Source organism: Geotrypetes seraphini, chromosome 8 (genome assembly GCF_902459505.1).
Source record: "Geotrypetes seraphini chromosome 8, aGeoSer1.1, whole genome shotgun sequence".
NCBI classification, from domain to species: domain Eukaryota; kingdom Metazoa; phylum Chordata; class Amphibia; order Gymnophiona; family Dermophiidae; genus Geotrypetes; species Geotrypetes seraphini.
The window spans coordinates 131,302,997-131,327,245 of NC_047091.1; the positions used below are offsets into that span (position 1 = coordinate 131,302,997).

At 40.9% G+C, this 24,249-nt stretch overlaps 1 protein-coding gene and 1 long non-coding RNA gene across 2 annotated transcripts in view; one reads left to right on the plus strand and one right to left on the minus strand.

Annotated features, from left to right (window-relative positions):
- Positions 1–24,249, minus strand: part of LOC117366009 — a 44,960-nt gene that overhangs the window by 19,498 nt on the left and 1,213 nt on the right. The window lies entirely within an intron of this gene.
- Positions 10,458–24,249, plus strand: part of UPB1 (beta-ureidopropionase 1) — a 50,629-nt gene continuing 36,837 nt past the window's right edge. The window contains exons 1-2 of the mRNA XM_033957025.1: positions 10,458–10,831; positions 16,692–16,764. Of these exons, the coding sequence (XP_033812916.1) occupies positions 16,715–16,764 (50 nt within the window). The 5' untranslated portion in view covers positions 10,458–10,831; positions 16,692–16,714. The remainder of the gene's footprint in view (positions 10,832–16,691; positions 16,765–24,249) is intronic.

Here is a 24,249-nt window from a genome sequence, read left to right on the forward strand (position 1 = left end):
TCAACTTTTAATTTATGATGTAAAAAAAACATATACTAGTAAAAAGATATCATTTATAAATGTCCTATGACTACAAGGTCTATATGAAAGGCAACACTTATCTCGATGGATCCTGCCACTATCATCTTTTAGCGCCTTGCATTTGACTCAACATTCCATGTGTTGTTTACAATTATTTTCAGTCTGATCCTTCTACTTTCTGAAGGATTCTCTTTTAACTCTAATAGCTTCATTCACCTCACTCGTTAACCACATTGGCTGCCGTTTGGTCTTCCTTCCTCTTTTTAACACATGGAATATATCTAGTCTGGGCTTCCAGAATGGTATTTTTGAATAACATCTACACTTGATGTAAATTTTTGAATTTTGCATCTGCTCCTCTAAAGTTTCTGTTTTACTATTCTCCTCATGTTATCATAGTCTCCTTTTTTAAAAAGTTAAATGCTGTTGTATTGGATTTCCTGTGTAAACTTATTCCAGGGATTATATCACATCTGATCATGTTATGATTACTGTTATCAAGTGGCCCCAGCATCATTACCTCCCACACCAATTCATGCACTCCACGAAGAACTAGATCTAGAATTGTTTCACCTCTCGTCAGTTCCTGAACCAGCTGCTCCATAGCCCTTGATTTCAAGGAATTTTATCTCCCTGCGTATTCTGATGTTACATTTACCCAGTCAATATTGGGGTAGCTGAAATCTCCCATTGTTATTGTATTACCCAGTTTGTTAACCTCCCTAATTTCTGATAACATTCCTGCCCTGCAGCACCTCTGCTTTTCCATAACTCATTGACCTAAAATGACCCTCTTGGTGTCTGTTCTCCCTCCCTGCCCCCTCATTCCTTGACACTAGGTTTTCTTTACTTCACTCACTAAAACTCTTATGTATTAACATCTTAAAGAATACAACAGAAACAAGGAAACACATTGTTGGAATGAAATTAGGCCACAACTTTGTTTGTTGTAAACAAATGAAAAATTAATATCAGAAACAAATTTTTTTTCCAGAGCTACAACAAAGTAAAGATACTAAACAGGTATAATTTTCCTTCCCATAGCCCTGCAGTTTTGTTTGTTTCTCTTAACACACCCCATGTGACACACACTCTAGAGCTCCTATCCTGCCCACTACATCGCAGCCAAGCAGGAAAGACAATGCCCAGGATACAATTTTGAAGCCCCTAACTCTCGTGCGCCATGTGTGGCTACACTGCAGGCACATAGCGCACTACAGCCCTGGCAGGTATCTCTCCTCCTGCCGCCAGTATCCCTCCCCTTACTCATTCATTCACAGCTCAGATTAGCTGTTTGAACTGTAGAGTGCATAATAAAACCAGTTGGAAAATGTTAGATTAAAAAGAAAATTTTTTTTTATTGGTGACCAAATTTTAGTAGATTTGAAGCTTTTGTTAACAAGGGAGTTGGCTTTGCACTCATATTTATGAGTCATCATAATCGTGGCCCACCAAAAAGACCCATTTAACTGCTGAGCTGACTTCCAATGAGAAAGAATCATTTTTAACATAGTAGATGACGGCAGATAAAGACCCGAATGGTCCATCCAGTCTGCCCAACCTGATTCAATTTAAATTTTAAATTTGTATTAATATATCAAATAATTTGGACTGCCATTTATTCAAATCATCAGACAAAGCAAGAGATCGGAAGAGAACAATGGTAAAAGATAACTCAGAAGAAATTGGTAGGAATTGTCATTTACATCTCCTGGAACCTGCATCTTTAAATGTTCTAATTCACTCCCTAGTAATCTCTTGTATAGATTATTGTAATGCTCTGTTTAAGGGCATATCAAAAAATGAAATCAGGCGACTACAAATTGTACAGAACACTGCTGTAAAAATCATATTCAATGCCCAAAAATACGATCATGTATCACCCCTTCTTCACAAAGCTCATTGGCTCCCTGTTGAGCACAGAATAAATTATAAAATTCTTTTATTGACATTTAAAACCCGTTCAAGTAACTACCCTGAATTTATTAACAGTCTAATCATGCCTTACTGTCCATCTAAAGCCTTTCGCTCTACGTCTCAAAATCTCTTAACGATTCCTTCTTTAAAGCACATCAATACTACTATAATTTCATGGTGATCTCCTCTTCCCTTTGGAACTCCACCCCCTAACCATCTCCATTTAGAAGTATCTCTTCCTCATTTTAAAAATAAGTTAAAAACATTCTTATTTCAAGACGCTTTTGACACCTAATTGCCCTTATTAGGGCTAAATTTTAATTTAATTCTATTTTCAGATCCCCCCTCCTACCTTACCTTATCTTTTACGTTCACTTTACTTTGACTATTGTAGCTCCTCCCTTTTCCCCCTTTTGTCCCTGTTCGTCTAAAGTTTGTATATTACTTGTCTTGTTAACTCCCCATGAGGTCTATTTGTGTAAGTTTGTATAGTCTGTTCCTCATTGGTACTTATTTGTACACCGCTTAGAAGTTTGATTTTTTTTAAATAAACTTGAAACATCTCCCTTCCACTTTTACTTTTTACTTTTAACTGCAAGCATCAAATGTAACTAGTTAAAAGCAGTAAAATTGGGAAAATTATTACTTCAGTAAAAGTAACAAATGTTATCCAGTACTTCTTTACAAGTAAAAGTATCAAAACCTTTACTTAAGTACAGTAATTAGTTATATTCACTTACCATACAACACTGATTATTTGAAACATTTGTTGTTGTAAATTCATAACTTCGGCCACAGAACCACACAGGTTGAAAAATCAGCCTGACGACAGCAACAGATTCATAAACTATTACAATTACAATTACATATACTATTACAATTGTATATCAAATCTGGCTGAGAAAGACTGGAATGTTAGAGGGCAAAGCCTGACACAGGCGGAAATGCTTTTCTTTGTAAATGGCTGCTTATTAAATCTGCCTGCTATCATTGTAAATAATGTTCACATCTTGCATTCTGTGTGCTTCTTACTGCAAGACCCAAGCATTTGTCTCCTATCAATCAACCCAGAAAGCCAAGGATGAAAGAAATGTGACCCCCCCCCCCCCCCCCAGCATGTGGCTGCAGAACACTGAAACAGTCTGAAGAGGGCAGCACTCGATGATACAAAGCCTACTCAGGCTCTGAGACCTGGCAGTGAGTCTGCGACCAGCAGAGTGGTACTTCCACACTTCTGATTAAGAAAGAATAAAGTCTTTATTATATGGTACATGTGTTATGAGATATTGAAGAAGTGGGAGGGAAGGGGTTAAATCCTATTTAATATGAAGAATTGTAGAATTTCAAGTGATATATTTATGTTAAAATGATGTTACTTTTCGATGCACTTGATGTAAGTTATAAAAATGAATAAATAATTTTTTTTTTTTTTTTAAAGAAAGAATAAATGATAGAAGAACAAGGATAAAAGTTCTTTCAGATAAATAAATCAAATGACTGTCAAAGCAAAATGCATTTGGAGCCTTATTTCATTTCTGAAAGCACTCAGCCACTCCCATCATTAAGAATGTCCTTTAATCGGAAGCACTTGTGCTCTCTGTTCACATGGCCGATTTAGCTCTTAGCCATCAATACAACATGGGCAGCTGGAAAGCAGATGTCCCTCAGAAGTTGAACCCCACCCAGCCATCATACTGATATAAAGCATGAATACAGCACAGACAGCTGAAGAACGGGTCTACATCAGAACCTGTGTAGGCATCATATTGATACTTGTAAAACAAGAATACAACATCATAGAGAGCTGAAAGAGCAGATCTTCAAAAAAGCCATATACGGGCACCCCACTATTAAAAAGTATGCAAACAGCACAGACAGCAGAAGAATAGATCTACATCAGGGCCTGTGCAGGCATCATATTGATACTTGTAAAACAAGAATACAAAGTCATAGACAGCTGAAAGAGCAGATCTTCAAAAAAGCCCTATACGGGCACCCCACTATTAAAAAGTATGCAAACAGCACAGACAGCAGAAGAATAGATCTACATCAGGGCCTGTGCAGGCATCATATTGATACTTGTAAAACAAGAATACAACATCATAGAGAGCTGAAAGAGCAGATCTTCAAAAAAGCCCTATACGGGCACCCCACTATTAAAAAGTATGCAAACAGCACAGACAGCAGAAGAATAGATCTACATCAGGGCCTGTGCAGGCATCATATTGATACTTGTAAAACAAGAATACAAAGTCATAGACAGCTGAAAGAGCAGATCTTCAAAAAAGCCCTATACGGGCACCCCACTATTAAAAAGTATGCAAACAGCACAGACAGCAGAAGAACAGATCTACATCAGGGCCTGTGCTGGCATCATATTGATACTTGTAAAACAAGAATACAACGTCATAGACAGCTGAAGAGCAGATCTTCAAAAAAGCCCTATACGGGCACCCCATTATTAAAAAGTATGCAAACAGCACAGACAGCAGAAGAATAGATCTACATCAGGGCCTGTGCAGGCATCATATTGATACTTGTAAAACAAGAATACAACGTCATAGACAGCTGAAGAGCAGATCTTCAAAAAAGCCCTATACGGGCACCCCACTATTAAAAAGTATGCAAACAGCACAGACAGCAGAAGAACGGATCTTCATCAGGGCCTGTGCTGGCATCATATTGATACAGGTAAAACAGAAATACAATGTCACTGAGAGCTAAAGAGCAGATCTTATAGGCATCACACTAATACAGTTAAAGTATGAACACAGCATAGGCTGAAGAGGAGCTCCTCATTAATAAGTAATCCCTCAGAAGCGCCTGACCTAGGGTGAGGTAATTTTAAGTAATCACGTCTGTTTCTGAAGCAGATTTCAGCTCTTAGAAACGCAGGGCCTGTCTCTGCACTTTATCTCTCTTAAAAGCAACATGTCTTTCCCAGTTCCCATGTGGGAACCATCTGCTGGTAGCTTCTTACTTAACCCTGGAAAATAAAGTCACTGTCTGGAAATGATTTCAGAGATGGCTGCTCCAAATGTGGAGGAGAAACCAGTAAGATAGCAAGGGCCGTGAACTTCAGCACTTAGACTGAAAAAAACAGACTTTCAAGTCCTTTCTCCATTACTTGGCTTCTGCCATTTTGTAGGTTTTTATCTGTCCCTCCCTGTCTCTGGACTTCCCTCCTCACTCCCTCTTGCTGATTTAAAAATGGGGTCTCTAAAGGTGTTTTTTTTTCCACAAGGAAATATGTTCTTTTCTAATCACAAAATACACACATTTTTATTCTTCAAGAAGGTCTTTCATTTGAAAGTCACACAATATGTAAAGGTCTGTGTAAACAGAAGATTTATACTGTTCCAGAAATAATTCATTTGATAAAAATGTGCTAAGTTGATACTCAGAAAATTAGATTCTTATTTATTCAGCAGAGAGAAATGGCTAGACATTTTATCAGTGGCTGCAAAAGTTGCCAAATCTTTCATCCATATTTTACCTAAGGTGTAGGACCTAAAGGTCTTTTTCTGAATGTATGTGCTATGATGGAGTAGGTGGTAATTTCTCCTCATTGTAACATAGTAGATGATGGCAGATAAAGCCCCAAATGGTCTATCCAGTCTGCCCAACCTTACCCACTCTTTAAATTATTGATTTAATTTAAATTTTCTTCTTCTTAGCTATTTCTGGACCAGAACCCAAATTTTTGATATTATTTATGTAGATGTATATATATGGCTTCATTGAACACTGAAACTCATCACTTTTCACTCCTCACCCTCATGATACCAATAGTCCCGAGAGCAAAATCATCTTTCCTAGAGCACCCTCTCCCCCTCCCCCATCATCTGGAAATGCAGAGTAGAGAATGACATGGGGACCGTTTACCGCGGTAAACCGTGGTCACCGCAGTAATGGGGACATTTGCAACTGGTTTCCCGCAGGAATAGGGACATGACCTTTCACCGCCCCATGGAAGCAGTGAAAAGTCTTGCTCCTCTAGTAAAAAAAATTGCGTCCGTGTCAGACTCGGCATCTCCTCCCCAGCTCCTCTTGGGCCTATTTTACCTTCAGGAGCCAGCCATGCCACGATGAAGATAGAAGGAATCCAAAACCAAAGCCTGAGACTAATGTGATTTGAAGAATAAAATTACCAGAGAACAAAAGGTAGAAAAAAATGTATTTTATATTTTGTGATTAGAAAATTTCAGATTTGAAATATGTATCCTTTGGCTAGACCCTTCCATTGACCAACGCTACACTCCAAGGATCACAATATATGATACAGACTTTCTATTAGAACTACAATCCCGAATCATAGGAGTCAAAATTGATAATCACCTATCAATGTAAAACCATGTACAATCAGTGATAAAACAATCTTGCCTTGTGATGAGAAAGTTAAGATCCATCAGAAAATATTTCAGAACAGAGGCTTTCCAAATTTTAGTGAAATCCCTAATCCTATCCCGACTAGACTACTGTAATATAACACTAGTTCTTTGCTCTACAACATTGCTATCGTGTCTACAACTAGCTCAAAATGCATCAGTAAGACTCATATATGGACTATGGAAATCGGAACACCTACAGCCCTACTGTATGAAGCTACAATAGCTGCTGATAACCACAATGATCAAGTTTAAATTAGGCATCACTGTCTTTAAGATCCTAAGAGGGAATGACCCTAACTACCTAACAGAGTTGGCCATCCTACTCCAGGGTGCCTCCAACAGATATTCCACTAGAAATCTTTTCCACTTAAAATTCCCTAGTATGCAACAATATCAAGTCTACCAGGCAAATCACCTTATCCATCCAATATCAATTAGCAAAATGCTGGACCCAACTACCACTTACACTATAATCTTGTGACCACTATCTCAGGTTCAGAAAACTTTTAAAATCATTTCTCTACCAAGACAGAGAGCCAAACCTGCAATAGCTGAAATTGGAATTGTAAAAGCTCATTTCTAAACTGTCTAATCAATGCAACTCCTGGGATATATCAATAAGTCAAAGATGACGCACTTAAACTTGTAACTATGTATTTGTAACTATAACCTAACTGAATTAATAACTGTATTGATCTACCTGTACTAACAACCTTATTGAATGTCTGTGTCAATCTGCCCATTTTAACTTCCTGGGTAACTGACCCAACCTCATGTAATTTAATCTGACCTTGAACTGAATAGGTAAAGGCAGAATAGAAAACCTGATGAACATAACATGACATAACTTATTACATTATCAGTCAGCACATAGAATATAGTAAATAAGAACAGAAGAACATAAGCAGTGCCTCCGCTGGGTCAGACCAGAGGTCCATCATGTCCAGCAGTCCACTCACGCGGCAGCCCATCAGGTCCAGGACTTGTATAGTAATCCTCTATCTATACCCTTCTATCCCCTTTTCCTTCAGGAAATTATCTAATCCCTTCTTCAACCCCAATACTGTACTCTATCCTATCACAGCCTCTGGAAGCGCATTCCAGGCATCCACTACCCTTTGGCTGAAGAAGAACTTCCTAGCATTGGTTCTGAACCCTCTTAATTTTTCCGAATGCCCTCTCGTTCTTGTAGTTTTCGAAAGTTTGAAGAATCTGTCCCTCTCCACTTTTTCTATGCCCTTCATGATCTTGTAAGTCTCTATCATGTCCCCTCTAAGTCTCCGCTTTTCTAGGGAAAAGAACCCCAGTTTTTCTAATCTTTCAGCATATGAAAGGATATTCATACCTTTTATCAATCGTGTCGCTCTTTTCTGAACCCTCTCGAGCATCGCCATATCCTTCTTAAGGTATGGCGACCAATAATGCTTTCTTATACCTTGTACTTGAATCTGAATATTTGGAAAGGGTCCAGAGAAGAACGACTAAGATGGTTAAGGGGCTGGAGGAGTTGCTGTACAGCGAAAGATTGGAGAAACTGGGCCTCTTCTCCCTTCAGCAGAGGAGATTGAGAGGGGACATGATCGAAACATTCAAGGTACTCAAAGGAATAGACTTAGTAGATAAGGACAGGTTGTTCACCCTCTCCAAGGTAGGGAGAACGAGAAGGCACTCTCTAAAATTGAAAGGGGATAGATTCTGTACGAACATAGGGAAGTTCTTCTTCACTGGAACGCTCTTCCGGAGTCTATCATAGGGGAAAACACCCTCCAGGGATTCAAGACAAAGTTAGACAAGAAAACTGGAACGCTCTTCTGGAGTCTGTCATAGGGGAAAACACCCTCCAGAGATTCAAGACAAAATTAGACAAGTTCCTGCTGAACCGGAACGTACACATGTAGGGCTAGTCTCAGGGCGCTGGTCTTTGACCAGAGGGCCACCGTGTGAGTGGACTACTGGGCACGATGGACCACTGGTCTGATCCAGCAGCGGCAATTCTTATGTTCTTATGTGTTATATTGTACTTTGTATTAACTGATTGCTGTTTTCTTTGTAATCAGATTTTTTTTTAGTTCAAAATTTTTTTAAATTAAGTTTCAAATAAGGTAATAACAAGAAAGCAAAACAATCTACAAAGTGTACATATCACGGTGTATAATGACATATGACAAACATAAAGGTATACATGAGTGTATGAAAAATAATAATAATAATAATTTATTTTTGTATACCGCTATACCAGAAAAGGTTCAAAGCGGTTCACAACAAGATAAAATACATACAATCAATAATAAAATTGAAATGACATAATAAAAAAAATCAATACAGAATAGACGTAACGTATACTTCGTTATACAGTAAATGAGATTGGGTATCACAGATGTAATTAAGATGCAAAATATCTGGACAATGGCGATCATATACATGTATAATTGAAAAGGCCATTATTTTTTTCCGCTAAAACTTTTTCAGATTTACCAATCAAGCAAACATTATTCCACCATTCATGAAAGTCAATCTTGGATAGGTCTTTCCAACAATATAGTATTTTTTGAACTGCTAACGATATCAGAATGGTAAACAGCCTAACCTTTTGATCATCCAAGGAAGTACTTAGACCTCAGGCCATTAAGATGATGATAGAGAAATTAAGAACAAATGGTATTCCAACCTTTCTCCCAGTAGAGTAAGGTGTTTACAGAAATATAAGAGATGACCAATAGACTCACTGATACGCAGCGCTCTAAGGCATTCACACATCAACATGAACTTTGGTTCATTTGTACATGTTTGCGGCCCATATAAGAACTATTTGGACCCCTGAGGAAAATGTGTTAATCAAAACACAGAACGTGTCAGGTCATTAAAACGTTTATTGATCAAAATAAAGACTTGGCATCACATACCGGTATGTCATTTCTGCAGTATTTCTTTTTGGTTTCCACAGCAAATTTTACCATTCAAGACCTCAATAGTAAAGACAACTCAGGAAAAAATGCACAAACAGTTGTGGCACCTTCAGTACTACAGTAAAGAGATACTGGTTTGTGTGTAAACCATTTGTCTCCTGCCTCCCAGTCCCAGGCGCAGCAGAAGGGTCTGCGTTTTAGGATCCTCTGACTGGAGTTTGGAAACAGGGAATCCAACCACCCCTCAGAGATTCCTCTGCATGATAACTATATGTGTTTGAAAAGCAGCCTCAGGGCAGACCGATTATGCAGAGAAGGAATTGTGATGCTGTCTAATTCATTTGCCTTTTCCCCATTGTACCAAGGAAAAGGAAGGCCAAGCTGTGAGACTTTGAAGGGTCTGCCAGTGACCTGAGGTCATGGCTGCTTTGCTTCACTGTGGCGTGACCCTGCCAAGCCTCATATCCTGTCTCAGGGACTGACAGAGAATGCAAGTGCTGGAAACGTGGTGTACGTGATGTCAGACTGTGGGAGAGAGTCACTGAGCATCAAAAGAATCGTGCAGAGATATAGAGGCTGAAGGAGTTCAGGAGGGAACGTGCAGACGGATGGAAGAGTGGAATTGCCTGGCTCCTCTGTACCCCCTTGGAGGAGGAATGGTAGTGCCTGGCTCCCCTATTCCCTCTAATAGGAGGAGTGGTAGTGCCTGGCTCCCCTATTCCCTCTAATAGGAGGAGTGGTAGTGCCTGGTTCCCTTAGTCCCTTGTACCCTCAGATAGGAGAGGTTGCAGTGTCTGGCTGCTCTGATCCTCTGATAGGCGTGGCAGTGCCTGGCTGCCCTGTACCCTCTTGTAGGAGGAGTGGCAGTGCCAGGCTGTGAGAACCTTCCTGGGTCTTGGATAGTAAGGTGTGCGCCAGTGAATAAACAACCGAGTGGACCTTCTCAAGCCTGTGCCTTTAACACAATGAATGAAATGGTCTAAGCCAATAATGGTTAAGGATAATGTTCTTCCAAGAACTACTAAGAAAAACAATCTTTCCGCTTGAGTTGCTATCCCTCCAGAATATCTGCAGTTCCTGGATGTAACTCATCCAAAATATGTGAATACAAATAAAATAGCTCCCCATTGGCGACTAGTTCTAATTAAGGCACTGGGCTTTTTTTGGAACTGATAACGGCCGTGATTCCAGGGGGGCGGCCTACAAGACCAGTGTCTGAGGGAAAGCTATAGTCCAGGAAGCATTAATGTGACACGCACAGAAGATCTGCAACAACTTGGTACATGTTGAGACAGCACAGAGTTCATTCTTGTGACGTACGCAAGGTCTGAGACAAATCTGAACTCATCACTTGTGACACGAACACATGGCTCGAGACAGCTCCGGACAATGCTATGACATGTCAGTGTGGTTTAAGACAGCTCAGGATTCAGTACTGTGACATGCACATATGGTCTGAGACAGCTCAGCGGTTGTTGCTGATGTCGAGATGTACTGAAACGGCACCAGGGAGTGAAGCTTAATGGTTAGAGTGCCAGACTCATGACCAGAGAAACCCAGTTCTAATCCCGCTGCTGCTGCTCCTTGAGATCTTGGGTAAGTCACTTTAACTCTCCACTGCCTCCGGTCTAAGAATGTGGGTCCTTCAGGGACAGGGAAATAACTGGTGTACCTAAAAGTAAGTCACCTCAAGCAACAACTGGAAAAGGCATGAGCAAAAGTCAAATAAAATAAAAACACTTCTCCCTCCATATTCATAGGGGGATACTTTCAAAGATGACCCGCAAATAACTTGTTCATATCATATTTGTGGTTTTTGGTATAGCCCTCGCGAATACCGGGAAATCGCAAATAAAACGTATCGTTATTTGCGATTGCTTTTAAAAATAAGCTGCCGTTTGCTGCACCACACTGAAGCAAGTGCTAAAATTGTCTCTGCACGCTTTTCTCCAATGCTGCGTTTGCCCGACCATGCTGGAAAGAAAAAAACACACTGTATTTTCTCAGCACTCCAGGATGACATCATTTGGGGGGGGGGGGGAGCCATCAAGACAAAAAATGCGAATAACCGAAGTCACGAGTGCTGAAGTCGCGAATATGGAAGTAGAAGTGTACATTTACTCCAGAAACTGCTCCTGCCATAGAACATTAAAGAGTTAATCTTCTCTGTTCAGAGAATTGTTTTGGCTATAAACCTTCAGTTTGTATTCATTTACCAGACTGTGTTCCTGCTACAGGTGGACCTCTTGTTGAATTTTAACTTCTAGGAAGGGGAATGTTTTGTCTTCTGTGACTGGTTAAAAGCCCCAGGACTAGAGATTTCTATCCAGATATTACATAATCTGCCTCACATGATTCCCTCTTTTCAACTGAATTATGTTATTCTTTCATGTCTAAAAATCCCCCGGAAGTTTGCAAATATGAACATGTATCTTGCTGTGCATTACAACTGCATACATAAAATGGATTTTTATACTAGAATTAAAGGAAAACCTCTCCGGCAGGTAAAGGGTCACGAGTAGAGTTCTGCAAGGGTCGGTGCTCGGACCGCTGCTGTTCAATGTATTTATAAATGATCTAGAAATAGGGACGAAGTGCGAAGTTATAAAATTCGCAGACGACACCAAACTATTTAGTGGAGTTAGGACTAAAGAGGACTGCGAAGATTTACAAAGGGACCTGAACAAACTGGGAGAGTGGGCGAATAAATGGCAGATGAACTTTAACATGGAGAAATGTAAAGTCTTGCATGTAGGAAACATAAACCCAATGTACAGCTATACGATGGGAGGGCTGGTAATGGGTGAAAGTAGCCTAGAGAGGGACTTAGGGGTACTGGTGGGCAAAACAATGAAGCCGTCGGCACAGTGCGCAGCGGCCTCTAAGAAGGCGAATAGAATGCTAGGTATAATCAAGAAAGGTATTAGAACCAGAACGAAGGAAGTTATCCTGCCGTTGTATCGGGCGATGGTGCGCCCGCATCTGGAGTACTGCGTCCAATATTGGTCGCCGTACCTTAAGAAGGATATGGTGTTACTCAAGAAGGTTTAGAAAAGAGCGACGAGATTGATAAAAGGTATGGAAAATCTTTCATATGCTGAAAGATTAGAGAAACTGGGGCTCTTTTCCCTGGAAAAGCGGAGGCTTAGAGGGGACATGATAGAGACTTACAAGATCATGAAGGGCATAGAGAAAGTGAAGAGGGACAGGTTCTTCAAACTTTCGAATACTACAAGATCGAGAGGGCATTCGGAAAAATTAAGAGGGGACATATTCAGAACCAATGCTAGGAAGTTCTTCTTCACCCAAAGGGTGGTGGACACCTGGAATGCGCTTCCAGAAGGTGTGATAGGACAGAACACATATTATGAATAGCGGAAGAAAAAAAAATTACACAAAAAATTAAATACACCTTCCAACAATTTATGCCCTCAATTAGCAAGATTCCAAGAGCTCAAATATTCTAAGAAAAGGATGTTAAATTATATCCAACTTAATAGAGGAATTAATCCTTAGGAGGTAAAGTTCCACTATTCTAAATGCAGGTTACAATAGACAAAGTGTTCATACTACATGCTCGGACTGAGATGGTGGCTTATGACCTGTTCCAACAGTTTTGTTACTCAAAAGCAATACAAGCTGAGATGGATCCAAGAATATGTAAGTGTTAGTATTATATTTTATCACACATTTACAAAGAAATTTAAGCACAAAAACGCTCCTATATCTAACACCCTCGGATGTAACAATAAAAAATTAGTTACTAATAATAATAACTTAATTTTTATATACCGCAATACCACAAACAGTTCAGAGTGGTTTACAGAGGAAAAGACTATACAGATAGCGATATTACAAAAAATTTTTCCTGGAAGTGTTTTAAAGACAAAAATGGAGCATTTTTATATCTAAAATAAAGTCTCAAGAGGCATTCTCTGTCCGGGTCTAGCGCTATCATCACCAGTAACGTAGAAGGTGTAACCAATTCCTCATTAGATGATTCAAGAAAAGCGATCGGATCCAAACGATCTTGTGAAACGGGTGTCGATAACAAAAATAAAAATTTCAAAAGTTCTACAGCCAACAATTGCAGAAATCAAAACAATGAAACTGTAACTTCGAAACTTGATAAACCATTAATTCATCTGGCATACTGTTTCATAAAAGGTTGGGTAGTCTGTGGCATGGAGGAAAGGCCTCAGAATATATGTCCGTATCACATGCCAGCCTAAAGGCCATTCAGCCAATGCGGACAAAAATTTTAATCACTAGCCATCCTCCTGCCACCTTCAATCTGTGTGTAAAATCATGCTCAATAATGTGCAAAATCATACATATAATGTATAAATACTACAAGATACAAAACCCCACTTATCTCAGTGGCGTCAGACAGATCATTCTAGAAACTAATTCTGATTCATTCTGAGTTTCATAGTTACAGTTCCATTTTGTTTTGACAATATACCCTGACCATTTTCTCCAACCTTCTTTTTAAATGGAGGTAAATAATAGGCTCACACTGTAGGAAGCACAGATTATCAAGGTTTTGCAAATGGTCATTCATAAACCTCCTAAACATGTCCTGGGCCGAAACTTCTTAAAGAAGGATATAGCAATACTGGAGAGGGTACAGAGGAGAGCAACGAAGCTAGTTAAAAATATGGAGAACTTGAGCTACAATGAACGCCTCAGAAAACTGGGATTGTTCACCCTCGAGAAGAGAATGCGCGGGGATCTGATAGAGACTTTTAAAATACTAAAAGGAATCGACAAAATAGAGCAAGAAACAACGTTATTAACGTTGTCAAATGTGACTCGGACAAGAGGTCATGGATTGAAACTGAAGGGAGACAGGACCAGGACAAATGTCAGAAAATACTGTTTCACACAGCGAGTGGTGGACGCCTGGAACGCACTCCCAGAAGAGGTTGTGGCGGAAACTACCATTCTAGGATTTAAGGGCAAGTTGGACGCACATCTTCTTGCAAGACACATTGAGGGATACGAGTGACCAAGGTCCTCGACGGGGAACACCTAGCTGAGCCTCCGTGGGTGCGGACCACCGGACTAGATGGACCCACGGTCTGATCTGGTTCGGGCATTTCTTATGTTCTTATGTTCTGGTTTCTTCGGAAAATTGATCAGATGCAAATTCCCGCGTCTGACTGTATTTTCTAAGTTCTCACATTTTATATGACGATTAGAATTGTCTTTTGCAACCATTGGCTGCATTCATTTCTTTATCATTTCAGGTGTTTTTAACCCCAGATTACCAGAAATTTCCACCAAGCTGCGTTACGGTTTTTTTAAAAAAATTGATGGCCAATGCGGTAAAAGCTCCGACGCTCATAGGAATTCAGTGATGAGTTCTGAGATGTCTCACATCATGTGTGCATGCAGGAATTCCACAGGAATTCAATGAACATTGGAGCTTGCACTGCAGTGGCCGGCAATAAAAAACCCTAACGTGGCTTGACAAAAGTCCTCAATAGTGTAAACTACTGGGAACATGACCCTAAAATGGAAAAAAAAAAGAGAATAGAATAAAAAGTCCCATAAACCATATGAGCCACTAAACAAAAGGAAAGTTTTTGGCCTGCGCACACCTATGCTGGATTTATTTTTATTGATTTATTTGGATTTATTTACCACCCTTTTGAAGGAGTTCAGTCAAGGCAGTGTCAGACAAAAACTATAGACAATTACAGCAGTAAAAAAAAAAAAAAAAAAGTTCAAATTACAGTACAAAGTGTGGCATAGTGTGTGGCGCATTGGTTAGAGCTACAGCCTCAGCACCCTGAGGTTGTGGCTTCCAATCCCTCACTGCTCCTTGTGACCTTGGACAAGTCACTTAATCCCCCCTTTGCCCCAGGTACACTAGGTAGAGTTTGAGCCCACGGGACAGATAGGGAAATATGTTAAAGTACCTGAATGGAAAACCACTTAGAATATAAGTGGTATATAAATAAATTAAATTAAATGTCAACATAATGCACAATAAAAAATTTTAATAGACAGCATAGGGTGTAAGCACAGAAGGATTATATGAATTTAGATAGAAAAGAGAGAGTATGAGAGGCTAGAAAATAAGGGACTAATTTGAAGAAAGTTGCAGATAATGTCAGAGCTTGAAAATTATCTCATTTAGGGTAGGAGGGGATAAACATGTCCTGTTATAGTATGTGCAGCTAATAATCCCCTCCCCCCTCTTTTTTTTATACTGTCTCTTCCTACAGCTTGTCATCTTTTTCCCTCACTCTGGCTCTAAGCCGACCGATCCAATCTGATCCGTGGCTGGGGGCTGATTCACAAAGTGTCCTCATGCAAATGAAGGCGAATGGAGTCACGCCCCAACCAACTGCAGGGATTGCTGAAGAGTGATCCAGATGCATGCGCAGACCATCTTCTTTGCCTGTAGATAGTCTGCGCATTCTTACAGAGCTTGAAACTTTTTTTTTAAAACTTTTTTACTTTGCGAACCCATGGTTTTAACCCACTTTAAACTTGCAGGTTAAAACCATGGGCTCGCACTGCGGGGAGGGGCAGGAGAATCGGGGCAGAGAGCAGGGCGGCAAGAGGAGAGTCGGGCCATAGAGCAGGGCAGTCGTAAAGGACCTGAGCAACTGGTCCTCAGAAGTCGCTTATTTTTTTGAATGGCCAGCCCAGTCGGTATTCATGAAATTTTTTAGTGAATTACTGCCTTCCTACATTTGCATGCATAGATCGGATCGGCGTGGATCGGATCGGGAGTAAGGTTAGTGAATCGGATTGGGATCGCAAAGCGGTCAGGACACGATTGGTGTCCTTAGTTAATCTATTTCCCTTCCTCTTATTTCTCAGTCTCTCACTAACTCTATATTCTCTTCCTTCTCCCCCTTTCAGCATTTGACCCTGTCTCTCACTTCCATGCAGCATCTGCCCCTCCTCTCTCTTCCTCTTCTGTCTGGTGCCTGCCCTCTATCTCTCCCTTCTTCTTCCATCCAGCGCCTGACCCCTTCTCTCCCTCTTTCTATCCATTGCATAACCCCCTTCCTCCCCCTCCATCCAGCATGTCTCTTCCCCTCTCTCCAGCAGTGGCAAAACAAAGATAAAGGCATTACAGGGCCACTCTACTTGCCCTCATGGCTGCTGGCCCTGCCACTGTCAGTTCCAGGGCAGAGCCAGCAGCTGCAAGAATGAATAGGGTGGCACTATGATGCCTTTATCTTTGTTTTGCTGCTGCTGAAACAGCAGCAGTGGTAGAAGGGTGTGGGGAATAGTGCCTGCGCAGAAGAGCTAAGCGGTAGCCACAGCTTCTCTGTGCAGGCCCAGTATAGCTCTCATATAGGTTGCCAGAGCTCGTGAGCAGTTTATTAAAGTGTTTTATTTTTGTTTAAACACCCAATATGGACATAGATGTTGTGCGTGTGTTGTGTGAGTGTGTGTCCCTTGACTAACAGTTGCGTTTTGACCATAGGTGCGGGACATACACTCACATAGATGAACAAACCGCTACCAGCAGCTCCAGACCTGCTGGAAAATTTTGCCTGGTAAGAGTTGGATTTTCCCTTCTGAGCATTATCTGGAGTGCTCATTGTACTGTTTGCACAAGGTTCTTGGTGGCTGTTACCGTGATTGCTAAAAGCCCCCCGAAAACCCTTGTGTGCATCGGCAGGTGAGCTGCCTTGCAAGTGAAGACTGGCTACAACCAGTCCTATTTGCATAGCAAACTTTTGAGCATCTCCCCCCCTAAGTCTAAAAGTGCAGTTCTGTATAACAACCTTGTAAACCGAATTATAATCTGGATTAGAACTGTATATGTATTCCAGATATCTGGTTAAATACAGCTGACAGAGAGGGGGTGGGGGACAGGGGAGGCAGGTCAGCTGAAAAGGGAAGAGAAGCAGAAGGATATTAAGGAGACGCTTCCCTCCCACACTTCACCAGTAGTCGGATTTTAGTTTCCTAAAGTTTATTGTCCTTTATTTTTGGTTTTCCTCTTACAGAAAATAAAATTAGGTCTTATGTTGAGGAGCTGAGAAAGGCAAAGAGAGCCCTCTGCTGGAGAGAAAGGGGAGCAACTGAGGCTTCTCTGAATCTGAAACTCTGGTGTTTTTGACTTTTTACAGTCCCCCCCTTAAGGAAAGCTGAACTCCAGGCAAGCTGCAAGGTTGTGCTTACTTTGAACTTCAGATCACCAATTCTCAGCACATGTTAGTGATGTTTAAAGTTCATGACATCAAGTGAAAAACTTACCGTAATGAGTGGCAGAACTTTTTATTATCAGGTAGATTTGATAGACTGCCATTCCAAAAATGGCAATTCACAGAACCAACTAAAAAAAAAACAACAACCCAATTATATCCCAAAAGTTAAACACTCAAGACCAGACCAACTACAAAAAAGGGATGTATAGCACAACAATTATTCCCAAGTAAAAACACGCAGCTGTGACCAGTTAGATAGCCTAATGTCTTCTGCAGCAACTTTTAATTTCTTCTAAGAACTGTAAATCTACTGGAAGTGCATTACAGAGCAAAGCTGCTGTATCTGAATGGACTGTACCTTAAGCTATTTTGAGCCAGTTCCAAATAAATGCAATTTTATGGGAGGAGTCTAATTTTATCACTGGCCACAGAAGTAAAACCTCTGACGCTCATAGAATTCCTATGAGCGTCAGAGCTTTTACCGCTGCGGCTTGTGATAAAAAACACTAACACAGCTTCATAAAAGGGGGAGTTAATGTAGGCACTGGTGGAAAAAAAATGGAATTTTAATGAACTGGGGTCCCTGTGTAAAAGCACAATGAACTGGTATTAAAATCTTCAGATTGGGAGCTACAACTGTTCTTGCTCTAAGGGGGGTTACATGCTCATGCTTTCTAGCATCACATGCTAATTTGTCTGACAGGTTCTTATATTCATCCAGGGAGGGGCCTTAAACAACCTGGGTCAATAAGAGCCTTAGGCCCATCCCTTAGGCCCATGCACCGGGGATGGGAAGGCCTGCCATTTTGAAGAGGAGGGCCAGCTGGCCGGAGGGAGTAGGCTTCCCTCCGGCCAGCCATCTGATAATGAGGTAAGGGGGGTCGTCGGAGGTATGGGGGGGGTTGCATGTCAGAGGGAAAGCATGGGCAACTCTCCCGCTGCAGTGGGGAGTTGGGGGTATTGGTTGGCGGTGGGAGAGATTGGGCATCTCTCCCGCTGTGTGTATGGGGGAGTGTTGGTTGAGTGGGAGAGATTCAGTATCTTTCCTGCTGCTGAAGGAATTGGGGGGGGGGGGGTAGGCAGGAAACATTGGGCATCATTCCCGCCATTGTGGGGGTCAGGCGCAGCGCAAGCCATTCAGCGTGGCTCTCTATGCTAAAAACTGCTAGCGTGGTTTCGTAGAAGAGGGGGTAAGTTTCTGTTATTCAATACATAGGCAGCGGAATGCCACTCCATTTGGCCAGCTTTTCTCATTCATCTAATTTGATGATGCCTATGTCAGATACCAATACAAGCACGAATTCAATTCAAATTCTACTGTCTATTATTCAAAGCATTAAATGGCTCTGCCCCCTCCTACTTAAACAACCGCTTAAATCAGATCCTCACCACAAGACAAAGAAGAACCCAGACCCCTTTTGCCTTCCCTCCGCTCAAGAGCACTCAGCGCAAGAAGATGTTTGACAACCTTCTTGCGACGCAAGCAGCGAAACTTAACCACACCTTCTCCAATCTGCTGATGGCAACGGGCGACCTCAAAACATTTTGAAAAGAAATCAAAACCCTGCTTTTCAAAAAATTTATCCAGACATCTTAACATCCCCCCCTTCCCCCTCCTCCCAGATAAATTCCCCTCCCAAAGCCTCCTCTTAGGTAATCTCTCCCGCCTCAAAACACCAACCAAAAATACAGATCCCTGAAATGTAATGTAATCTTATCTGTAACCTAACTGTAACCTATTGTACAGTCATCTTACTATCCAAAAAAACAAACAAACTATTGTAACTTCACTGGAAATGTCCAGTCAGCTCTTTTGTAATCCGCCTTGAACTGCAAGGTATAGGCGGAATGGTGACAGGTCAAAAGCGCGCGCCGACAACCCAGCGCAGACAACCCAGCGCAGACAACTGAGCGCAAGGCGGAAGCGCGCCGAAGAAAAACAGTATTTTAAAGGGCTCTGACGGGGGTGTGTGGGGGGGAACCCCCTCACTTTACTTAACAGAGATTGCGCCAGCATTGGGGGGGGCTTGGGGGGTTGTAACCCCCCCACATTATACTGAAAACTTCACTTTTCCCTAAAAAAGGGACATCCTGGTCCCCCTGGTCCTGTGTTGGAGACAGTCATAGTGAGGGATTGGAACAAGAGAGAAGAGAAAAGAATTGACAGCAGACACTGGAAAGAGAATTAGTAGAAGATAGGCAAAAAGCAGAAAGAGAAACTGGGACCAAGATGATGGAAAACCAAAATGTCCAGATAAGAAAGTAGAAAAAAAAGTATTTTATTTTGAATTTATTAACTGGAATATGTTAGTTTTGGAAATGTGCATCACAAATATTTTTGTATTGTATTCAGTGGCATAACCATACAGCTGATTTACGGTGAGGGGCTGGAGCCCAATATGGGTCGATGGGCACCAAATTTTCTCTTCACCTGAATGCAAAATATAAATACTTGAGCTGGTGGGGATGCTCAAGCTCTGCCAAATGAAGACCTCTTCCTCCAATTTGGCAACCAGAAATCTCCAAGCTTTGCTAGTGGCAGTATCCTCAAGCTGCCACTGCTTTCATGCATGCATGAAAGCCAAGCGGAGTTGGGAGGGAGGAGAGAAGGCAGCAGGAACAGCTCTGTAATACTGTTGCCAGCTGCAGACCGCTGGACCTGAGGAGGGGGAGAAGGTGGTCACCAGCTGATGAGGCTTGGAGATCCCAACCAGCTACAGGGGTGTTCCTCAACCTTTTTAGCTTTGGCACACTAAACAGAGCAAATGTTTTGAAATTATAAAATTGCAAAACTAGCAAAAAATTAAATTTGAGAGTTATTTATAAAGTTCTTTAAGCTATGCAAGGGTAATTGTAACAATGGTGAAACTAAAGTAGATAGACTGGGCAGACTTGTACGGTCTGTGTCTGTGCATGGCCGTTTGGAGGAGGATGGGCTGGAGTAAGTCTTAACAGAGATTTCGGCAGTTGGAACCCAAGTACAGTACTGGGTAAAGCTTTGGATTCTTGCCCAGAAATAGCTATGAAGAAAAAAAAAAAAAAATTTAAATTGAATCAGGTTGGGCAGACTGGATGGACCATTCGGGTCTTTATCTGCCGTCATCTACTATGTTACTATGTTACTATGTAGACTAGAATTGCTAATCAATGCAATAGATGAGCTTGGTTTTGAGTGCTAATTAACTCAAAATGTGGCTCAATAGTTGACAAGCAAACACGCATTTCATCATCCACCATCCGCAGTTCTATTTCTTTTTTTTTTAAAAATTGAATTTCTGTTGGTGTGGCTTGGCTGTGAGGCAGAATGGATAGGTGATTTTACTGCTTCTCCTTTAACAGCACAATCAGCACAGATTATCGGTTCCTTAGACATTAATCCTTCCCATAATTGTTCAGATTTGTGTTTAAACATGGCAACTGGAAGGCAGACAAGGTTGGACATGGCTTTTTTAGCAGCAGGTACAGCCAAAAGATCCAAACCAGATCCACCTACTCCTGCTAAGGAATCTTCAGACAACAATGAGTTACTGGCTGAGCTACGTTGTATTAAAGAGATGCTACAAAATAATTCTGAAAAGCTTAGTGATGTTAAAGAAGGAGTTGTTAATTTGACAACTACAAATTTCTAATGCCCGTGTGGATCAATTAGAGCGCCGGGTAGAAGCTAATGAAGTAAAATTACTTCAAAGTCAGACTGATCTATACTACGTCAGATAAAAGAGCTGGAGGACAGTAACAATCGGGCCAGGAGGAATAATATTAGATTGTTAGGCCTTCCTGAGGGAGTGGAGGGTGCCGAACCAATAAAATTTTTGGAAATTTTATCCCGAAGTTACTGGCTCTCATTTTTAAATACTCGATAGAAATTGAAAGAGCCCATCGCATACCATCGCATGGGACCAACCATCAAACAGACCCTAGACCGCTGACTTTCTGAATGCTCAGATTCCAGCAGGCTATGGAGATACTGAGGTCAGCTAATGAAAATAGGAATTTGAAATGGCAGGAATCAAAAATACTGTTTTTACCTGATTTTGCTAAGGCCACAGCAAACTTAAGAAAGAAATTCTTACTTCTTCGCCCACAGCTAAGGAGCTGGGAGCAACATATGGGCTACTCTACCCAGCAGTTATGAGGGTCACACACTGCAATAAAACCTGTCACTATGAGGACCCGGATAAACTGCAGGAATATATTGCTCAGTATGCAGAGCCAATGAATTAAACGATGGAAGAGATTTAAATATTATAGTATAATTTTTTCTTATTCACCTAAGTTTGAATTTAACTTGGATTAGCGTAAATGCTCTTAAAGCTTAACTGTTGTTGCTGTGCAAAGCTGGCAGTTTTTTTCCTACAACGGAGGATCTTGAGAAATTAGGATCCAATGATGAATAGTGTAAGCTTCACAAATGAAATCTGTAATGAATATGAAGTTTGTCAGCTGTAATTGTTTAAAGTATAGGAAAAGAGGAAAAAAGAGAGAAAAATGCCCTAAATGAGTTGACTGTTGACTGATAAAGCTATTACATATTCCCCACGTGAGAAAAGTTATTTTAATACTCGAGACCTTTTAATGCAGAATAAGACAAAAACTTATTGGTGATGGTAAAATAATTTCTATTATATGCCTAAAACAATTGAACTGAGAAGGAACTATGGAGACTTGGCAAGATCTAGTATGGATCATTAATTTGCTGAACGGGAAGCAACATTCTACTATCAAAAGTTCATGGATCAGTTTTAAAATCTATTATGGGCATGAAGAAGTTGACTCCGATTTCATTATTTGAATTGTAACTAATTGAAGGAGGCAATGAATCACTATCTACATCCTCTGCATTATTAATGAATATTTAATGGATCCAGAAGACTGAAGTAGGTTCCCAGGAAGTTATAGACCGTTTGGCCAAGCTTCAGAAACATGCGGCGGTAACTTATTGTGCAGGAATCTGGACTGGTATGGAAATTGTTTCAAAAGTGTGCCTTGGCTGTATGACTACATGGCAAATTGATAAAATGGACGAATATGGTCAATAGTTAAAAACAGTCATGAGATATACTTATGTTGTATGGGGTTGATAACTTCAGGTTTACTCTGAAAAATCTTTGAACGTAGTTATTAGGTTAAAGCATGCTCCTGATAATTAGTTTGGTCAGATTTATAGTCTAATAAATTAATTGAATCATTCAATATAACTATATATTGTGAGCCCACCGGGACAGATAGGGAAAATGCTTGAAGTACCTGGATATAAACTACTTTGAGTGTGGTGGTAGAACTAGAAAAAGGTGGTATACAAGTCCCTATCCTCCCCCCTATATACACGTTTATATTATAGCTGTATAGTGAGCATTTATGATATTAATTGATTTAATTATTATAGGGGATTGATGTATTTATGTTCCTGGGTATTGGCCAGATGGTCAATCATTTTTAAAGAAAGGGGAAACATTGTGTTTGTATTACAGGTATGAAAGAATTAATAAAGAACAACTGGGAAACAATAAAAGGTTTAAAGAAATATGGGGTCCGTTGGAAGCATATGCTAAATAAAAGATTGATTAAATTGATAATATCTTTTATTCCTGGATTTTGTTAAGTTTCCACGCACATCCAGATAGGGAGGGCAAGGGAAGGGGGAGGGTGTAGGGTAATTTGTTTTTAATATTTGTTCAAATATAAGTGCTGTTAGTTGTTTTATCTGTATGCATATTTGTTTGCACTTTTTGTAAGTCTTGAAAATGAATAAAGATTTTTTTTTTAAAAATAATTTCTGTCAGAGCTGAAAATCCAAGTTCACAAAGATATGAAGATCCAAACTATAACAAAGCCTCGATTGCTTTGTTGCTCAAGTTAGGATAACTACTGCATAAAAAAAATAAAATTACTTGCCATTAGTTTTCAAGGACCAATTGTGTCAAAGAATGATGCTTGTCTGGGCGGTTGTATCCTTATGCACACAGACACTCATAACAATGACAGACTCTTGCGTACGTGACGTACATGTCATCTATTCTAGTATATATTTATGAAGGGAATTTTCAAAAATGAAGTAAAATTCTGGAATCTCTCGTGGCACACCTGGATTCTGTATAGGGCACATCACTGTGCTGTGGCACACAGTTTGAGAGACACTGAGCCAAGGGAGATGTTAATTTTGAGGGGGCCTAAGCTCAAAGGGGGAGGCCTGGCCCCCTCTCATGATTATGTCACTGATTGTGTTCAGTACAAAATGAAGTCTTTACCAAGTTTAACTTTTTGGGGTTTCCAGTTCAGTTGTGGTATTCATATTTCTATTTTTAAATTGTGATCCATTGTTCTGTATTTGGTGAAGGTCTGTCTATGTTTTGTGTGTGAAAAAAATCATTTAAAGATAGGCAGGGAAACTGGGAGGTAGAAGAGGGCCTCCCCTCCTTAATTTCTGTCCTGGACCCCAGCATGACTAAAACAGGCCCTGACCCCACCCAGGGCATGATTAATTCGTCGAGGGCCCCTGGACACACAAGTACACTAGGCCCCCTGTCTCGCCCCACCCAATCATGCGCCCAGGCGGAAACAGGAAGCTGCATCATAGGGAAGCTTTGGGCAAGCAGCACCACTTGCACAATTACAGTTCCTGTTGCCTTTCTTACCCGCGTTGCTTGCTTGTCTTAATTTCCGTCGATTGGGGGGGGGGGGGGGCGCGTTGCCGATTGATGCTGGAGAGGCCCATCGCCGTTTGGAAAAAACAATGTTGATGCCCTCCTTCATCGGGCCCCCCTGACCATTTCGGGCCCTAGGCACGTGCCTACTTGGCCTATTGGTTAATCCTGCCCTGACCCCACC